The sequence below is a fragment of the Rhincodon typus genome, chromosome 14, assembly GCF_021869965.1.
Source record: "Rhincodon typus isolate 14 chromosome 14, sRhiTyp1.1, whole genome shotgun sequence".
NCBI classification, from domain to species: domain Eukaryota; kingdom Metazoa; phylum Chordata; class Chondrichthyes; order Orectolobiformes; family Rhincodontidae; genus Rhincodon; species Rhincodon typus.
In genome coordinates this window covers 8,131,061-8,150,815 of record NC_063345.1, presented here as the reverse complement: position 1 = coordinate 8,150,815, position 19,755 = coordinate 8,131,061, and the positions used below count along the sequence as shown (strand labels likewise).

The 19,755-nt window shown below is 40.8% G+C and overlaps 1 protein-coding gene across 1 annotated transcript in view; it reads right to left on the bottom strand.

The window, feature by feature from the left end:
* fmr1 (fragile X messenger ribonucleoprotein 1) overlaps nt 1-18,633 on the bottom strand; it is a 63,256-nt gene extending 44,623 nt beyond the window's left edge. Inside the window, exons 1-2 of the mRNA XM_020509600.2 lie at nt 18,563-18,633; nt 1,529-1,581 (exon numbers count right to left, since the gene is read on the bottom strand). Coding sequence (XP_020365189.2) covers nt 1,529-1,581; nt 18,563-18,613 — 104 coding nt within the window. The 5' untranslated portion in view covers nt 18,614-18,633. The remainder of the gene's footprint in view (nt 1-1,528; nt 1,582-18,562) is intronic.
* Between the last annotated feature and the right edge of the window lie 1,122 nt (nt 18,634-19,755).

Genomic DNA, 19,755 nt, shown 5'->3' with positions numbered 1-19,755 from the left:
AGAAAAGCCCGAGCTCTCTCAACCTTTCCTCGTAAGACGTTCCCTCCATTCCAGGCAACATCCTGGTAAATCTCCTCTGCACGTATTCTAACGCTTCCACATCTTTCCTATAATGAGGTGACCAGAACTGGACACAATACTCCAGACGTGGCCAAACCAGGCTTTTGTACAGCTGGAGCATAACTTCACAGCTCTTGAACTCAATCCCTCTATTAATGAAAGCTAACACACCATACGCCTTCTTAACAACTCTATCCACCTGGGTGGCAGCTCTCAGGGAACTGTGAACATGAACCCCAAGATCCCTCTGCTCCTCCACACTGCCAAGAATCTTTCCGTTAACCCTGTATTCTGCTTTCAAGTTTGTCCTTCTAAAATGAATCACCTCACACTTTTCAGGGTTAAACTCCATCTGCCACTTCTCAGCCCAGCTCCGCATTCTATCCATGTCCCTTTGTAACCTAGAACAGCCCTCCGCACTGTCCACAACGTGACCCACCTTCGTATCGTCTGCGAACTTGCTAATCCACCCTTCCACTCCTTCATCCAAATCATTTACAAAAATCACAAATAGAAGAGGACCCAGAACAGATCCTTGTGGTACACCACAATACTTTGCATTGTCAGTGACTACCCACATCTGAAGGCCAAGTACAAACCACTCATGATGCATCTTAGTGTTCTGGAACATAACCCATGCCCTGCATTGAAACCATTTATTAGATCAGGATTGGACATCCTACTTTTTCATTTGATCAAATGAGAATGAAAGTAATTTTATTAACTTTAAAAAGGTAATTGGCTAAATTCTTCACCTAATTGAAAAAAAGAAAATACTGCTATCATTGTAAAACGATGTCAGTCAGCGATTTAAATTTTCTTCAGAAAAACTACCAGGATTAAAAATAATTGTAGAAAGTTATTACCAGGAACATAAAACATTACAACCAGCTTAAACAGTTTTAAGTGGTTGGAGGTCAGTCAGATCACCCTGAGAATCTACAGGCAAATAAAAAAAACTGAATTTGTATAAAGGCAAGTTCATCCATAAAAAAGTTTCCATAAAAATCCCCAGTAGGATCGGGGAGAATTCCATTTGTATCCTGATCAGAGGAGTATTAGAATTTCTGCAAATGGCTGTATCATCCATAGATCAGAGCAAAACAAAATTGGCAAAATTTCTCAACACTATCTGGTAACTGCTAGAAATGCAAGTATGCATGGTTATTGGATAAGAATTAAGTTAGACTTGGCTTGGATTCAAACACAGCTGATAAGCATTGTAAACGAATGGTTGAAAATTAATATTTGGACTAGATATTAGAGGATCATTCTGTTTAAAAAAGGGGAAAAAATTCCAGGGAAAGAATACAAGCTAACTTTTATTCAGAAAATTAGTACACTGAGCAAAGAACAAAAATAACAAAATCATGCGACTTTCATTTTTACTCTCAATTAAGGCGTTACTTTCCTTCAAAAACTAACAAGTAATGTTACAAAGGAAATACCATGCAAGACAAGGACTTACTTGTTCTCAAAAGCAACAGTTAAAGCCTCATCATGCACATCCTTCACAAATGCCTGTAAAGAAATAAAAAAAACATAAAAAGTATGCGATAAAATAAATGCAGTTTGTGGATAACCATGACTGATACACATTTTAAATCACGTTTATTGAGCAGGTTCCAACTCAGCATTTTCTTCGACTTGAAAGGCTATTGCAAATGAATGTGACACTGATTATATAAAAGAAAATCATGATGAAAATTTATACAATAGCATACATAGCAAGAATAAGGAAACCAAGAATAAAACCAGATACAGCACGCAGCATTGTACTAGACATCAAGCCGTTGCAACAAAAGTACATCCTGCCCAGGTAACATTGTAAAGACCTTCTCTCAAACTTCTGGGAACTGGTGCTAAAAGTATCTAGCTTTCCAATGGCTCATCACACTCAGAAACATATTTTTCAACCAAAATCCTAGACTTTGCTCGTCCACTGGTAAGTGGACAGGGGTGAGAATGGGATGATACAAGAAAGGGAGAGAGTAGTACAACGAGTCCTCATCATTGATAGAGGAACCTGTGAATACTCATAACATCCGGTTAAATATGGTTTGGATATCCTGCCGATTATCATCTTGTCCCCTCAGTTGATTAATTGGTATGCCTCAATATTGAGCATGAATTGGGAGAAAAAAAATTACTGAGGGTATGCTAGGTGGAGGAATTCTGACTGGGTTCTGATGGATAAAGCTGCTTGCCAGGGCCTGTGGTAGATGCTAGGAGAACCAACAGTACATTTAAAAAAAATCTTCCATGTGATATGGGCATCACCGACAAGGTCAACATTCACTGCCCATCTCGAAATACCCTTAAGAGGTGACAAAAAGCTGCCATCTTGAATCTTGCAGCCCATCTGGTGCTTGTACTTCTACTGTGCTGTTAGGGAGCTCCTTGAATTTGATTCAATGACAATGAAGGAATAGTGAAATACTTCTAACTCAGGAAGACGTGTGGCTTAGAGTGAGATACTTGTAAATGGTGGTGTTTTCATGTGTTTACTACCATTGTCGATTGAAGTGGTACAGGGAACACATGAATATTTAAGGTGGCAGGTGTGATGCTAATCAAGCAGCCTGCTTCATCCTGGATGGTGTGGAACTTTTCCAGTGTTGCTGGAATGCACTTCATAGAATAACAGAATCTCTACAGTGCGGAAGCAGGCATTCGGCTCATCGAGACCACACTGACTCTCTGATCAGCATTCCCCTCAGACCCAGTCTCCCTTCCCAATCCTTGTAATCTTGCATTTCTCATGGCTAATCCACCTAACCTACACGTCCCTGGACACTACGGGCAAATTAGCATGGCTAATCTACCTAATCTGCATATCTTTGGATGGGGAGGAAATCCACACAGACATGGGGAGAATGGGCAAGTTCCACACAGTCACCCAAGGGTGGAACTGAACCAGGTCCGTGGAGCTGTGAGACTGCAGTGTTAACCACTGAGTCACCATGCCACCCAAGTTACTTACTGATCCAAGTAGATAAAGATTATTTCATTACTCCTGCTTTGTGTCTTGCAGATGGTGATAAATTTTGAGGAGTTATAAGGTGAGTAACTTGCCTCAGAATTCCAGATTTCTCACATGCTTTTATAGCGAAAGTTATAAGATCAGTTTAATTTCTAGAAATCATCAAGATGGTAAAACAGGAGATTCAGTGACGGTAATGCCAATGATTGTCAAGACAGGATGACTAAATCTTCTCAGTTGAGGCGATCATTCCCTAATACTTGTGCAGCACTAACATTGTTTGACAATGATCAATTCAAGTATGGATGCTGTCCAGGTCTTTTTACATATAGACATGGAGTGCTTCAGTATCTGAGGAGCTGCAAATGGTACTGAACGTCATGCAAATATCAGCAAACATCCTGACTTCTGGCCCTAAGATGGAGGGATGGTCTGGATGAAGCAGCTGAAGATTGCTGCCTTTTCCATTCAACCCTTGATCCCTTTACTAATCAGTACCAATCAAATCTGACTTAAATACACTCAATGACTTGGGCTCCATAGCCCTGTGTGGCACGAAGTTCCATAAATTAAACAACCTCTGGCTGAAGAAATTCCTCCTCATCTCAGTATTAAAGGCTCGTTCTTTCACTTTGAGGCTGTGCCTTCGGGTCCTAGTCTCTACTACTAGCGGAAACGTCTTCTCCGGGTCAATCAGTTTCAACGACATCCCTCCCAGCCTTCTAAACTCCATTGAGTACAGGCCCAGAGTCCTCAAATGCTCCTCTTATGACAAGCCCCTGTTCCCTGGGATCTTTCTTATGAACCTCCTCTGGACCCAATCCAACTCCAGCCCATCCTTAGATATGGGACTTAAATCTGCTCATAAAATTCCAAATATGGTCTGACCACAGCCTTATACAGCTTTCACTCTTGCCTCTTCACTCTTACAATTTAGATATCTAAAATAAACTCTTGCAATCTTCTTCTATATTACTAGCCAGCTTACTCTCATATTTCATCTCTCCCCACCCTTGCTGGTTTTTAAAGGCTTCCCACTAATATTCACCACATTGTATGCCTTTTTCTTTCCTTTAATGCTGTCCTCGACTTCCCCTGTCAGCCATGGTTGCCTCGTCCTCCCCTTTGTATACTACTTCTTCCTTGGGATGAATTTCTAGTGTACACTGAATTACTCCTTGAAACACCTAATGTTGCTGCTCCACCGCCTTCCCTGCTAATCAACTCTGGCCTGCTCCTCCCTCAAATCATTGCAGTTACGTTCACTCAAGTATAATACTGTTACATCAGATTTGAGCTTCTCCCTCTCAAACTGCAGGGTGAAATCCATTGTATTATGGTTACTGCCCCCAAGGCCTTCTGCAACAATAATTTCCATATATTCACCACACTGTGGCTGAAGAAATTGTTCAGCTACACTCTAAGTCGCCCCTTCACTCTGAGGTTGCCTCGGGTCCTAGTCTCTCCTATTCTTGAAAACGTATTCTCCATGTCCACTCTATCCAGGCATCTCAGTGTTCTGTAAGTTTCAGATCTGCCCTACCACCACTCTTCTAAACTCCATCAAGAACAAATCCAGAGAGCTCAACGTCTCCTCAAATGGCAAGCCCTCATGCCTAGGATCATTATTGCAAACCTCCTCTGGATCTTCTCATAGGCCAGCATATCCTTCCTTAGATACAGGGCCCAGGTCTGCTCACAATATTCCAAATGCAGTTTGACCAGAGCCTTATACACCCTCAGGTGCACATTTCTGATCTTGTATTCTAGCCCTCTTGAAATGAATGCTAACATTGCCTTCCTAACCACCAACTGAACCTATGTTAACCTTAAGAGAATCCTGAACTAAGACTTTTAAGTCCCTTTGATCTTCAGATTTCCAAAGTCTTCCTACCGAAGTGCGTAACCTCACCTTTCCCACATTGTATTCCATCTGCCACTTCTTTGACCTAGCCTGGACTTTTCTAGCCTGTCCAAGTACTTCTACAGCTCTCCTGCTTCCTCTACGTAACCTGCCCCTCCACTCATCTTTGTGTCATCTGCAAACTTAGGAACAATTCCCTCAGTTCCTTCATCGTCCAAATTATTAATGTATAAAGTGAATAGTTGTGGTCGAAACACTGACCCCTGCAGAGCTCCACCAGTGAGCAGCTTTCATCCTGAAAAACACCCCTTTAACCCTACTCTCTTGCCTTCTGCCAGTCAGCCAATCCTCTATCCATGTCAATAACTTGCCCCAACACCTTGGGCTCTTATCCTATTTAGTCACTGCCTTTTACTGCACCTTCTGGAAACCGAAACAAGTCATGTACAGTGCGGGGAGACAACGGCCTAGTAGTATTATCTGTCAATTATTCATTCAGAAACTTTAGCTCATGTTCTGAGGACCCAGGGTCAAATCTGCCATGGATTGAAATCAATAAAAAAAATCTGGAATTAAGAATCTACTGTTGACCATGAAACCATTGTTGATTGTCAAAAAATTCCATCTGTCTCACTAATGTCCTTCATTGAAGGAAATCTGCCATCCTCACCTTCTCTAGTCTACATGTGACAGCAATGTGGTTGACTCTCAACTGCCCTCTGAAATGGCCTAGCAAGCCACTCAGCTATATCAATTGCAATGAATTCTCAAAGAAATGAAATCAGATGGACCTAGACACCAGCAACCTGCAGCACATGGACTGCAACGATTCAAGAAGGCAGCTCACTACCATCTTCTTGAAAGCAACTTGGGACGGACAATAAGTGCTGGCCAGCCAGTGCTGCCCACGTCCCATTAATGAATAAATAAAACTTGCTCCTTACCTCCTCAAATAACTCTAACAGATTTCTCAGGCATGATCAACCCTCGACAAAACCATGTTTCATGAATTTGAACCTATTTCACCCACACCAATCTTAGAGCCACAAGTTTACCTCTTTAATCGTGTTGACCCTGTGCCAATTTGCTTGTGGCTCAGTTAGTAATCCAAAGATTATTACCTTTTGGGTCTACTTTCTAATTTAGCCCCTAGCTGCTCGAATTCCTTCAACAGGGCCTCTTTCCCCTTTCTACCTAAACTGCTGATACCTACTTACGCCACAACAACTGGATGTGATTATCTAATTCTGATTAACTTCAGTTTTGCTTGGGTTTTGTGATACCAGAGTTTGATGTAAAGAACTTTCACATCCCACAAGTTCAATTCTTTTGTCCATGCTTGGACCAAGAATGGAATGAGACAAGGACCTGAGTAACCATGTCAGATCTCAAGCCAATTGCCACAGAGTATCCCCAAACAAGAGCCACTTGTTGCACTGTCGACAACACTTTCAGTCAGTTTGTTAATAATTGAGAGGAGGCTGATGGGGCAATAATGGCCATGATTGGATTTGTCCTGCTTTTTATGGACAGGAAATATCAGGCCAATTTTCTACACTATATGATAAGTGTTAGTTTTATAGCAGTGCTCAAATAGCTTGGTGAGAGTGGCTGCTCGTTCTGGAGCACAAGTTATCAGCACCACTAATAGACTGTTGTCAGGGCTTAAATGCCTTTGCTGTATCCAGCACTTCAGCTGTTTCTTGGTCTCAGCTGAAGTGAATCAAACTGGTTGAAGACTGGCTTCTGCTAGGAACCTGAAGCCAAAATAGATCATCCACTTGACACTTCTAACTGAAGAAGCTTCAGCCTTGACTTTTGCATTGCTGTATTCGGCCCTCCCATTAGGGAGAATGAGGTTGCTCATATGGCCTATTTATGAACATATAAATTAGGAGCAGGAGATGGCCAAGTGACCTTTACAATTCCTCCACTTTCCCACTTAACCTGATAACCTTTCACCTCCTTGCTTATCAAGAATTTTCTATCTCCATCCTAAAAATATCCAAAGACTCGGCTTCCTTCATCTTTTGAAGACGAGTTCCAAAGACTCTCAACTCTCCGAGAAAAAAAATCTCATTTCTATTTTATATAAGCACCCTTAGTCCTAGATTCTTCCACACTAGTAAACATCCATTCGGTCAAGGTGCCTTAGGGTCTTGCATACTTCAATCAAGCTGCCTCCTGCTCTTCTAAACCCCAAAAGGTAAAGGCCTAGCCAGTAAAATTTTTCCTGTGAAGACAATGCATGAATTGCAGGTATTCATTTAGAGGACATTCTTTGAACTGCTTCGAACACATTATATATTTCATTAAATGGGGAGACAAATACTGTTCACAATACTCCACCAATGCCCTGTAAAACTGAAATATAACCTTCCTTCTTTTGAATTCAATTTATTTTTGCAATGGAAACATTCTATTTGACTCTCTTACCACTTACTGTACCTGCATACTAACATTTTGCCATTCATGCACTAGGAGACCCAAATTCTTCTGCATGTCAGAGCTCTATAATCTCTCACCATTCAGGTAATATGCTTCTTTCTTACACTTCCTGCTAAACTGGACGATTTTATTTTTTTCCACATTATACTCCATTTGCCAGATCTTTACCTACTTACATAATCTATCTATATCCTTTTAAAGCCTCCTTACACCCTGTTTACAACTTACTTTGCTACCAATCTTTGTAGCATCAGTAAATTTAGCAATCATATCGTTGATCTCCTTCATCCAATTCATTTAAATAAATTGTAAAAAGTTGAAGTCGCGCACCAATCCCTGTGGCACACCACTTGTTATATCTTGTCATCCAGAAAATAACCAATTTATGCGTAATTTCTAGTGAGCTAGTCAAATCTTGTGGAGATGAAGTCAGATAATTTCAGGACAGATCTAGCAGCTAAAATGTAGTATTCATGATGCATTGTTAGCTATCAGTAGCAGTGAAACTGTATTCAATCACAATCTGTGAGCTCTTAGGTGGAATATCCCGCACTCTAATGTCATGAAATCTCAGTTCAATGAAGAGTGCACGAAGACATGCCAACACCAGCACCAGGTATACCAAAAAATGTGCAGTCAACATAGTGAAGCCACAAAACAGGACTATTTGCATGGCAGACAGCAGACTGAATGTGTGATATAAAGAGCTGAGAGATCCCACAACCAATGGATCAGATCAAGACTCTGCAATGTTGCACATCCAGTCATGAATAGTTGTAGACAGTTAAAAACTACCAGGAGTGGCTGCTCCATAAATATATCGTATTCTGTGATGACCCTGCTGCGCTGGTAGTGATGTTCAAAAGGAACAAGAGTGATGTGAGAAAAAACTTTTTCACACAGTGAGTAATTAGGGTACGGAATGCATTTGGAAATGAAGTGCAGGCAAGTTCAACTGAAACATTCGAGGGAGCATTGGATCATTATTTGGATAGAATGGTTTGTAATCATGAGGGAAAAGGTGAGTCATTGGCACTAGGTATTAGATCCAGTGCAGTCATGATGGGCTCCTTCCCCACTGTAATAATTGTGATTCTGTGAGTTTGTTTAAAATTGGTGCACCTTATCTGCATGAGAAATGTACTCAGTTTAAGCAAGATGGTGTCAGGGTGCATTGGGAAATGGAAGAGAACAGGAAGATTTGGGAATAATTTTATTTCTGCCCACTTTTTGCGTGCTGGAACTCTAATCCAACTAATTTAATAAGGGCAGAGTTCTGTATATTCCAGGTAAATGCAGACCCCAAGATAACATGTCTCCAATAGTTTCTAAAAATTAACCTACCTCCGCTTCTTATTTGAAAACACAAGCAAAATGTCAGGAAATGTGGCAAGATTATTATACACAGTAGAAACACCAGTTCATTCAAAACATGAGATTATGTAGGTGTGCCCATCTGTCTGAATTTTTAAAAGCGGTTTTTCAATAGATCAGATTTGGGGGGAGGGAGGGAGGGAAAAATGCCACACAAAAAACATAGTGCCAATTTTCTTTGTAAACTATGAAAGAAAATTTGAAGCTGCAACTATTACTGACATTTGGATACAAGATACTTCCCAAAAACTTCAACTTTTCCTAGAGCTCAGTGTGTCTGAGAACAAAACTGACAGACGACAACTTAAAAATTCATACTTTGACCAAAAAAGATACTTAAAAAAACCAATGTACTGATAAAATTCAATCAGGCACACAGTATTCTAACCTTGGATCTTGGATCAGGATATATTACTCACAATAGTCAACTAAGAATGGACTGAACAAATCAATTACGTTGATTGCCATGGTGCAAAGCAAATATACAATCCAATGATTGCAATATGACAAAGACAGTCAGAAGGTTTTGCAAAATAGGTTCAAAGTGCTATAGTAGGATCAAATGAGGAAATTGTACAGGCTGACTCAATACATGATTATGGTGATCAGTTTTAGAATTTGGATTATAAAACATCAGCATTGTTACAACTGCATCTAAAATCTAATTTTAATAATATTTACCTTAATACTGATCTTTTACCACTTGATAATCTCATCATTAGAAAAATACCTGTCACTGCACATAAAACAATACAACAAGACCATCATATCATTTACGCCATGAAGAGAAACAGAGAATATATGACTTATTATTGCTATACCTCTGTACTATGATGGTTTTATTTTAGCTGAAATCTACCTGCTTGGATTGTTTCTGGAGAGAACAGTGAGCTTTGTAACATTAGGGAACTGGCTGAAGTATTTTCAGATGATCTGAGGGTATCGGATACGTGCATCAGCTCAGAGAGATACTTCCGCTCATAACATTAACTCAATTAATCAGGCTGTCTTTTCACAGTCTATTCATCATCCTATCTTCTTATAATCACTCCTTCATGTAAATTCCCCAACCCATATTCGCAGTGGTCATTTGATGTGGTCTTGCTTTTCCCATTGTGTCCATTGCAGATAAGGCCATCTTAATTACTGTCTTGCATTTCTTTCCATGCACAATCCCTTGTCCCTTCCTCTCAGAATTGCTTAATTCTGTCCCTGGGAATAAGAACCCCTCCCATTTCATTTATAACTGTGCTTTGTTTTATTCATTCGTGGGATGTGGGCGTCGCTGGTTGGCCAGCATTTATTGTCCAACACTGATTGCACTTGATAAAATATTGGCGAACTGCCTTCTTGAATGGCATAACCCCAACTGTCTAGCCTTTAACCCTGCACTCACAGTACTTTTGTAGCTCTCGATTTAGTCAACCATACCTTCAGCAACAAAACCCCAATCGCTATTAAAATGTCATTACTCTCTAATCCCAGTCATTCCATGGCTCCTGCCCTAACTTTTGCAGTTTCAAGTCCAAAGAACGCAAATGAATGGATATGATGGAGAACTGGCTCAGCTGTTTCTGCCAGAGCTAGCTAGTCCATAAAGCAGTATCAGGTCCTGCTCTCATCTACCAAAATCACTCACTATTTCAGGATTATCTGGGAATGTGAAAATAGCCCTGTTTCTTTTTGCTACTGGAAATCGCCTTAAGCCTCTCTCCTGTTCTTTCAACCCCTCAACTCTAATTCGTGCAAGGAGTTTGTGGCCTTGTCACTGATAACTAACCACCTGATCAGCTTCCTTTCGTCCCCTTCTGTAGCTCACCAGGTCAAACTTCCTCTACGATTCCCAACCAGCCCAGGATTGATCATGTACTTTTCATGCACTCGGGGTAGTGATTAATAAGAGTTAACAAGGCCTGAGATTTTAATAATTTGCTGCACAAAAAGGAAGACGGAAAGAGAACTTCAGTGAGCAGAAAAGGCACCAGACCTATGCCAATGACACAAACTAGCATTCCAAAGTGGATTGACTGTAAAACCTATGATGCTCCTATGATGCTGCTTGGCCTGCTGTGTTCATCCAGCCCTGCACCTTGTTGACTGTAAAACCACTACTTTTCCGAAGCATTATTTCTTTTGTACTCACTATGACAAAACTTAAATTCTGTAAAACTTGTGAAAACATATTCAGCCTTGTTTTGCAACCAATCAATACCAGTAAAGTTTGGACTGAATCTCTTAACTTATTCTATAATTGTATTGGATATAGGTCTTACAAATAAAGTTAAGGTGAATCCTAAAATCTTAAATCATTTTTCAGTTTTCAATATCCCCTCTTTCTGAGAGTTGATCTTGTGCAGGAGAATCAGTTACTACACCCTCAACATTAGTTGATCACCCAAAAAACTTCCTCTTCGTAGCTTCCATGTTAATTGGGCAGCAGCAAATCGGACAGAAAGTTTGGACAACAAAGGTGTCATGATACAAAAGGCAGCGGGTATTGATTTTGTTTTGTACAGGAATGAACAAATTATTTTCAAGTTGACAGGTGTAACTACTGGGATAACACAAGCGTTAGTACCGGGGTCTCAGTTAATTACAAACTACATCAATGAATTAAACAGATGACCTCAACGCTGGGTACACGTTTACTGAACTGGATGGAAAAGGCGCATGGAGGACACAGACTAAAAGGGAAACTAGAAAGGGAGTGGACAAGATCTTGGCAAATGAATAGAATGTGGGAAAGAGTGAAATTATCCACTTTGGAATGTAAAGATTGAGAGACAGGATACTCAGAGCAATCCCCACATCTTTGTACATAAATCACAATGTTAATAGTTGGGTACACCAAGCAATTATCACAGAATCCCCACAGTGTCGAAATGGGCCATTCGGCCTAACAAGTCCACACCAACCATCCGAAGAACATCCCACCCAGACCCGTCAATCTACACTATCCCTGTAACCCTGCATTTCCCATGGCTAACACATCTAACCTACACATCCCAAATCCTATGGGTAATTTAGCATGGTCAATCCACCTAACTTGCACATCTTTGGACTGTAGGAGGAAATCCATGCAGACACAGGAAAAATGTGCAAAGTCCACACAGACAGTCACCCGAGGCTGGAATTGAACTCAGGTTGCTGGCGCTGTGAGGCAGCAGTGCTAACCTCTGAGCCATCGCGCCACAATTAGGAAGACAAACAATGTAAGTGTTCATTAGAAAGTCATTGGAAGATAAAATTAAAGTCTTATTTCAATTATCTAAGCTTTGGTTGGATCACGATGGAAGTACTGTCTACCATTATGGTCTCCATAGCTCAGAAGTGATGAACATGCCTAAAGAGAATGCAAAAAAGGGGTTTACTAGACTGATTTCTGGGATAAGGGCAGTGTACTACAGTGGGGAGATTAAGTAGACTGGGACTATTTTCCCTTTAATTTATAAAAATGAAAGATGACCTCTGTAAAACGTTAAAACGTAAAATCCAGGAGGAGCTTAATAGACTAAATACTGGGAGGATGCATCCCCTGCTGTGAAGCCCAGAACTAGAGATCGTAGTCTCAGAATGAGTCGTCGTTGAGATGAGGAAAGATTTTATCACTTTACAGGTCAGAATCTTTGAAACTCTCTTCCCCAAGAGCTGCGTATTTTGGTCATTAATTCAGCATACAGACTGACGGGTTTGTAGAGACTAGGGATATGGGGGCAATGTAGGATTTTGGAGTTCAGATAGATCAGCCACGATGTTGAATCATAGAATAAGCTCAAAAGACTGCATGGCCTCTTCCTGCTCCTGTTTTGCCGGTCTTCTTTAACTGATAATGTACACGGTACTATTTCCTGAATTTACTCTTTACCTCAAAAAAAAAATCAACTCTCAATTCCTCCTTCCTTGCCAAAGATCTCTCCAATGTACCCTCTCTGCTCCAGATCTTCGTTATCTTCTTCAAAGCCCATTCCTATTTTTTCACCCCCAGAGTTCCATGTTCAATTCTTCCAAGCAGACTTCCATCCTTTCACAGAACCAAAATGGAGATGTATTGAAATCACAAGTGATATCCAACTGGCTGACCAGGAAACCACACCACCATCAGCAGTTGACTGGGATTATTGTCACTTGGTTCCATTTATATTTATCTAAGCATAGCCAGAAAATTATCTCCCCCAAGTCTTTTCTCATTTCTCATCTGTATGCTTTTTGGTAACATCAGCCGAAATGTGTTGATTTTCATGTGCATGCTTACAACAGTGAGCTCTAATTCTTCAATCCCTCTCTCAAATCCTTCATTGTCTTCATGTTGTCAGACTGCTAATCTAACATCCAGCATTAGATGGAGAAAAGATTCCTTTAAAAAGTCATTGGAGGATACAATGCCACTGCCATAAACTCAGTTCTCTAATTATCTATCCCATCTTTCTTTCTGACAATTGTCTCAAGTTCAACCCAGCCTAATTGCACCCTTGGTGTCAAATGTGAACCAGAAACTAGCTATCCAAATGTCTTTTAAATGTTGTAACTGTCCCTTCATCTGTATCTATGACTTCCTCTGGCAGTTCCTTCCACACACCACCCTTTTAAAATCTTTCCCCTTTCACCTTAAAAATATGCAGTTGAAAACAGAATTCACTGTGTGGACAGTTTCATTGAATTCAGGTTTTTTTTTCCCCAATTACAATAATATTAAACTTAAAATGTTATTAGCTTTTATAGGGGAAAATAGCTATCAGGATAGACGATTACTTGGTAACAATCCACCATGTTGTCAATCCCTTACAAAAGTTTTCAAGCACATGCACCGAGAAGCCAAACTAATGTAGAAAGAAAAAATTCTTGCTAGTTAATTTTAAATCTGAGATAGATGAATGTCATTAAGGCATATGGGCCAAACGTAGACATATGAAATTAGGCCACAGATTAGCCATGATCTCATTGATTGGTGGAGCAGGCTCGAAGGAACTGAATGGCCTACTCCTGTTCCTATGTTCCTTTGTTCCCTTGCCTGAGGTGGGGTGACCCTCAAGTTAAACCACCACCATCATCTCTCTTTAATGAGAGAGGAGGAGCGCTCTGGTCTAGTAAGACGACAGCAACTTTACCTGTTATTATAAAACAATTAATATGTTTATTTTGTCATAATTGCTCACGTGCCAGCATTCACGAAAGGTTAATAAAGAAATCCATTTGCCAGTTAGATAGACATTTGTCTAAGTAACGAAAATGCAAGGATCTGTTATTACAGACATAGTAACAGAGCTTTTAGAAAATCGTAAAATGAATGGTGAAGTCACTATTTATGAAAGGAAAATAATGTTTGGCAAACCTGAGTTTTTCTGAAATCGCAATGAGCAGAATGGATATGGGCGAATCTGTAGAAGTAACATATTTTGATTTCTGGCAAACATTTAAGGTGGGCCACAGAAATTAAGGGCCATATTTTTGGAGTAAGGTACAAGCATCCATTGAGGTCTTGTTAAGAACTAAAGTTATTTTCATGTCAACAGTGGGGTATTGCAAGGGTTGGTACCTGGGCCTCAACCATTTATCACCCGTATCAGTGATAAGGGGAGAGGGTATGATATATCCAACTTTGCATCAATACAGTTAGTTGGGCTGGGGGGCGTGGAGAAGAGGCTGTAGAAACAGGAGGTTGCAAGAAATAAAGGCATGCTGATTGAGTAGGCAAGAACATAGCAGATGGAAGATCATGTTCTGAACTGGCAGGAAAAAACAAAAATCAAAAAAATGGGACTTACTTTTAAATAATGTAGGAAAGGAAATGTCAGTACTTGGAGATACCCATATGTTCTGTGTATGAGCTATAGCAAGTTAGCACGCAGGTACAGTAAGCAATACATTAGGAAAATTTCAAAAGCATTTGAGTATAAGAGCAAGATCTCACTGAAATTGTCTGAAGCCTTAATGAGATCAAGTCTCATTAAGAGGGAAGTGATGGCCCAGTGGTATTATCACTGGACTGTTAATCCAGAGACCTAGATAATCTTCTGGGGACCTGGGTTCAAATCCCGCCATGGCAGATGGTGGAATTTGAATTCAATAAATATCTGGAATTAAGAGTCTAATAATGACCGTGAATCTATTGTCGATTGTTGGAAAAACCCATCTGGTTCACTAATGTCCTTCAGGGAAGGAAACTGCCATCTTTACCCGATGTGGCCTACATGTGACTCTGGACTGCCCTCTGGGCAATTAATGCTGCCTGGTCAGCAACACCCTCATCCAGTGAATGAATAAAGAAAAAATAGTCTGGAGTATTATGCGGAATGCTGGTCATTGGCCAGGAGGGAATGCCCTCAGAGGGAAGAGTGAACAGGACTATGTTCCCTAGAATTTGAACAGAACTGATTGGATATAAATTTGATATATTTCAAAGGGGTTTGAAAGGTTGCTATGGCTAGGGAGTCTACAGCTTCTCCACCATCTCAAAATAAGGAATTGGCAATTTAAGATGAAGATTTAAAGAAAGATCTTCACGTTGTGGCTTGTGAACCTCTGAAATTTTATACACCAGAAGATGGTGCAGCTTAGCCCCTGAAAATTTGCCAAGATCTAAGGGACTCAAAGGATATGGCGACAGTGAGAAAAGAGATCATCCATGACTTTATCAGAGGGACTGATGAACTAAGTCCTCTCCTCTCCTATTTCTTGCAGTCTTTAAAATTGCCACCTGATTTTCCAGCACAAATCAAACAATGATGAGCTTAAAAAAATAGCAAAAAGAATGCAAACTTTCAAGTTCATAAAACAATGAAAGGCTAGAAAGAATTTAGCCATCTAATCAAGAAAGAAGGGAGAGAGAAAGCCAGAAGGAAGTTGATGAGCCAGCCAGTAAATATCAGTAAAATGCTGGCACATATTAAGAAAGTCTTAATACATTATTTATTGTATTAGATTATGTCAACATGGTTTTTCAAAAGGAAAACCACATTTGATAAGCTATTTGGAATAAATAGAGGAAACAGTAGATGTAATCTATTTGGATTTGCAAAAGGCACTTGACAAGGTCCTACACAAAATGCCAATGCACAAGATACATGCATATGATATATACATGTTAATTTATTAGAACAGATAGAGCTGTTGCTCAAGGACAGAAAACAGAGTAGAGATAAATCTAGTATTTTCAAATTGTCACTGGAGTGATCCAGAATTAGTTCTGAGGCCTCAACTATTTATAATTTATTTTAATGTCTTGGACAAAGATTGAATAATGCCACCTAGATTTTCTAATGAAACAAAGCTAGATGGAATCATAGTTATAGGAAGGGCACAAAGACTGCAGATATAATGGACAATAAGGTGGAAGATGGGAGTATAGTGTAAAGAAATGAGGTTATTCCCTTTTGACAGTAGATACAAAAAAGTTGAATATTTGTTAGAAAGGCACAAAAAACTTTTACATGTTGATGTTTAGAGACTTGATTCCCTCATAAGAGCAGAGAAAGCCAATGCAAATACAGCAAGCAATTAGAAACACAAACAACATGTTTCTCTTTATACTAAAGAGTTTGGAGTTACAAGAATAAGAAAATTCCTATTACAATTGTATAGGGCTTTGGGAAAATAACACAGGAAATATTGTGTAAATTTGGGTCTTAATATTTAAGTATGTATTTATGCTGGAGGGCGTACAGCAAAGGTTTACTAGAACGGTCACTAGGATGAGACGACTGTCGTGTGAAAGGAAACTAAACAAATTGGACAGATTTAGAAGAGAAATATACATTGCCTGAAGTGGCTGGCAAAAGTAGACACATTACTTCTGCTGACTAAGGAATCGAGAATGTGGGGATACACATGGTTAACGGGTGATTATTTTGGATCAAGACAAGGGGAAACTCAACATTCTAAAGGGTTGTGAAACTTAAACTTTCTACCTGACAGGATTGAGGTTGCTCCATAGATGAATATATTTAAGGCTGAAATGTGAGTACCCTGACATTGTTAACTCACAGCTACTTCTTTAATGAAATAAATTCTGAATAAACTTGTACTCCACATCTCCCCATTCAGGTACAGAATAGATAAAAGCACCAACAATATTTGCTTAATATTAGCATACTATTCTGTTGCTAACTGCAAAGTTTACTTCATTGGTTTTGGTATTAACGATATTACCTTTATGGCATTTCAAATTCATACAAAGCTTAAGTGTGTAAACATTTCCACAGAGCATCCTGAAATGCAAGTTCCTTTTAGCTTTAATAAGGCCATTGACAGGATGTCTCACAGCATTTCACAGCCAAGAAATTACTTACGAAAATTAGCAACAACTGTCTTGTAGCCAAGCACAGCTACCAATTCACGCACAGCAAAGTCTCCATAGACAACATGAGACAAGTGACTAGTTAACTGTTTTGCTCATAATCATTGAAAATTGAACATTGATCATGGTACCAGAATGTACTGCACTTCAATGGTTTATGCAAACTTGAACAAGTAGTATCAACTTCATCACGACTTCACTGAAGGGCAAGTTTAAACTATCATGGCATTGGGCTTGATTCAGAAGAACTTAAAAGCCATCAGAAATACTAAAGCAAAGCAGGTTTTAAAATCTATTGTAAACTAATTAGTTTGCATTCCTGCACCTGCAATATCATTGCTTTGTCACTTGCTCGTGAACATGACGACAGAAACAGAATAATTCTAAATCATGAAATATTAACTATTTTTCTCCTCACAGATGCTGCCTGAATACTTTGAACATTTTATAGCTATGGAACATGATCAAAGAATGGATCATAGCCAGTAAGATTTAGGAACCCAGAGGTTTTTTTTGATTTTCTCAAACCACTCACAACTGCACTACATTAAAGATGTCTTTTCATTTCACAATTCTGGGATGTCTGGTCAACCCAGATAAGTTGTACTGAAGGGTCTGTTTCTGTGCTGTATGATTCTATTAGATATGGAGTAATTGCAGATTTAAAAAAAAAAATCAATTAACTGAAACAATTCATCACCCCTCAAAAAAAGCTGGAAATGGAATCTATCACCTTAGCAACATATCCACATTTGTGGTAGTAAAGACACTACTAGCTGATGTGATGTAACCAATTAACAAAAAGTAAAATACACTTTCTATACTATAGTACAGTATAACTTACTAAAGAAAACATTAAACTATATGAATATTATAAATGGTGAACACCAATATTTGCAGGAAGGTGAAGATTTCACTTGATTATCATCAACCATGAAACTGTGACTTGGGACAGTCCAAACACAGTGGCTCAATCCGTGGATAAAGTGCACGCCTACACATGCATCCCATTAAAAAACTCAAACACAAAGCAGCTCACAGCAGACTGTGTGAAGGTGAACATTCCCCAAACACAAAAGAAGCAAGTGTAAACACAAAAGAGAAGAGATGCGAGCAAGGGCCTTCTTTTATTTCCAAACCGTCAAGCCTGAAGGTAAAGGCTCACACCAAACACAGGCAGACACACACGTCTCCAGAGTGGATTGAGGGGCCTCCTCACCATTGTAGTCAGGACAATAACAAAAGCAGCAGCTTAGGCTACAACCGAGGAGGAGCAGCACAGAGAAAGAGAGACCCGCCCACCCAAAGAGAGGGAAAGCAAAGCCTGGGGGACTCGTGAGGTAAAAGCCATCAGACACAGACACACAGAGAGAGAAAGATAATCATCAAATGGGATACAGAGAGCAGGTAGTCACACAGAAATAAGAGTTTCTCATCAGCGTGAGACATTCACCGTGAGAGGCAAAGGCAGGAAACTGTTTTGGTAGATGAGGAACTGAATCAACAGCCAACCGCCACCTACTTCCCCCCACCACCGTACCTTATAAAAGGCTCCATTAGAGCCGCGCACCTCCACCATTAAATCCTCCATCTTGGCTTGCCGCGCGGTGCACTATGGGACCGAGTGGGGGGGGAAGGGGACGGTGGAGGCCGCGCGCCCCGCGCGTGCGCGGGAACGAGGAGAGTCCCCGCGCGCCGGGGAAGCCACGGGCGTCCTCGGCGAAGTGTTTCGGGAGTGAAGGGAATCCGCGCGTGCGCGAGAGCCGCGCGTGCATGGGAAATGGGCTGGGCTGGGGACGGGAGTCTGCGCGTGCACGTGAACGGGGGAATACGCGCGCAGCCTCCATAGGCATCGCGCGTGCACGAGAAAGTGGGGAATCCGCGCCCCCCCGGCGGCGGCGCTATTCAACTCTCCAAGAGAGGAGTAAGGGGGAGGGTCCGCGGGCTCCTCGGCGTCAAGACGATTTCTTTTTTTGCACAAATATTTTTCTTTTAAATGTACATTTCCTCCTTCCCTCCTCGCGTGAAGAGTGGGGACTAACGTTTCATCACAAGATGCGTATGTTTATTAAACAAAAACAAATTGTGCGCTCCGATTGAGGGGGCGGGGAAAGAGGGTGATTGACGGAAAAATGAAGCAACCGCTACCCGCAGTTCGGGGGCCAATCGGCCGGGGATTGGTGAGGAGGAGACGGTGTAATTGATTGACGTGTGAGTGAACCAATCCGCTCTTGGAGACCGGGCAATCAGTGCATGTTTAGTGGGCGGGATCCCCATGGAAACGGTTGACGTGAATTCGTCCAATCAGTGCCTTCAATTGGCTAGTGTTAAGTCACGTGAGGAGAAACCGAGGACTGTCTGGCGGCTGGCTAAGAAAGCCGAGGGGCTAGGGGGCGGTGCCCTGGAAACTTGATTGATATGGATATAGACCAATCGTTCCAGGGTAACTGCCCAATCAGTATACGCTTGTGGGACGGTATTGTAATTAACGGGAAGGTAATCCAATCACCGGCGAGAACGCGCACAGTCGTGGAGGGCGGGATACTAAGAAAACGAATGACAGGACGTTGAGCCAGTCATTGCTCGGCAGGTGGCCAATCAGCCCTGGGTTAAAGGGCGGGACCTCGCTGTAGGGTAGTCATGGTTGTGGGGGCCTTCGGCTTGGAGCTCTTTTGGCGGGAGCACTTGGGTTTGTTATGGCTGAGGTTCCCAGGCATGACACATCATGCAGGA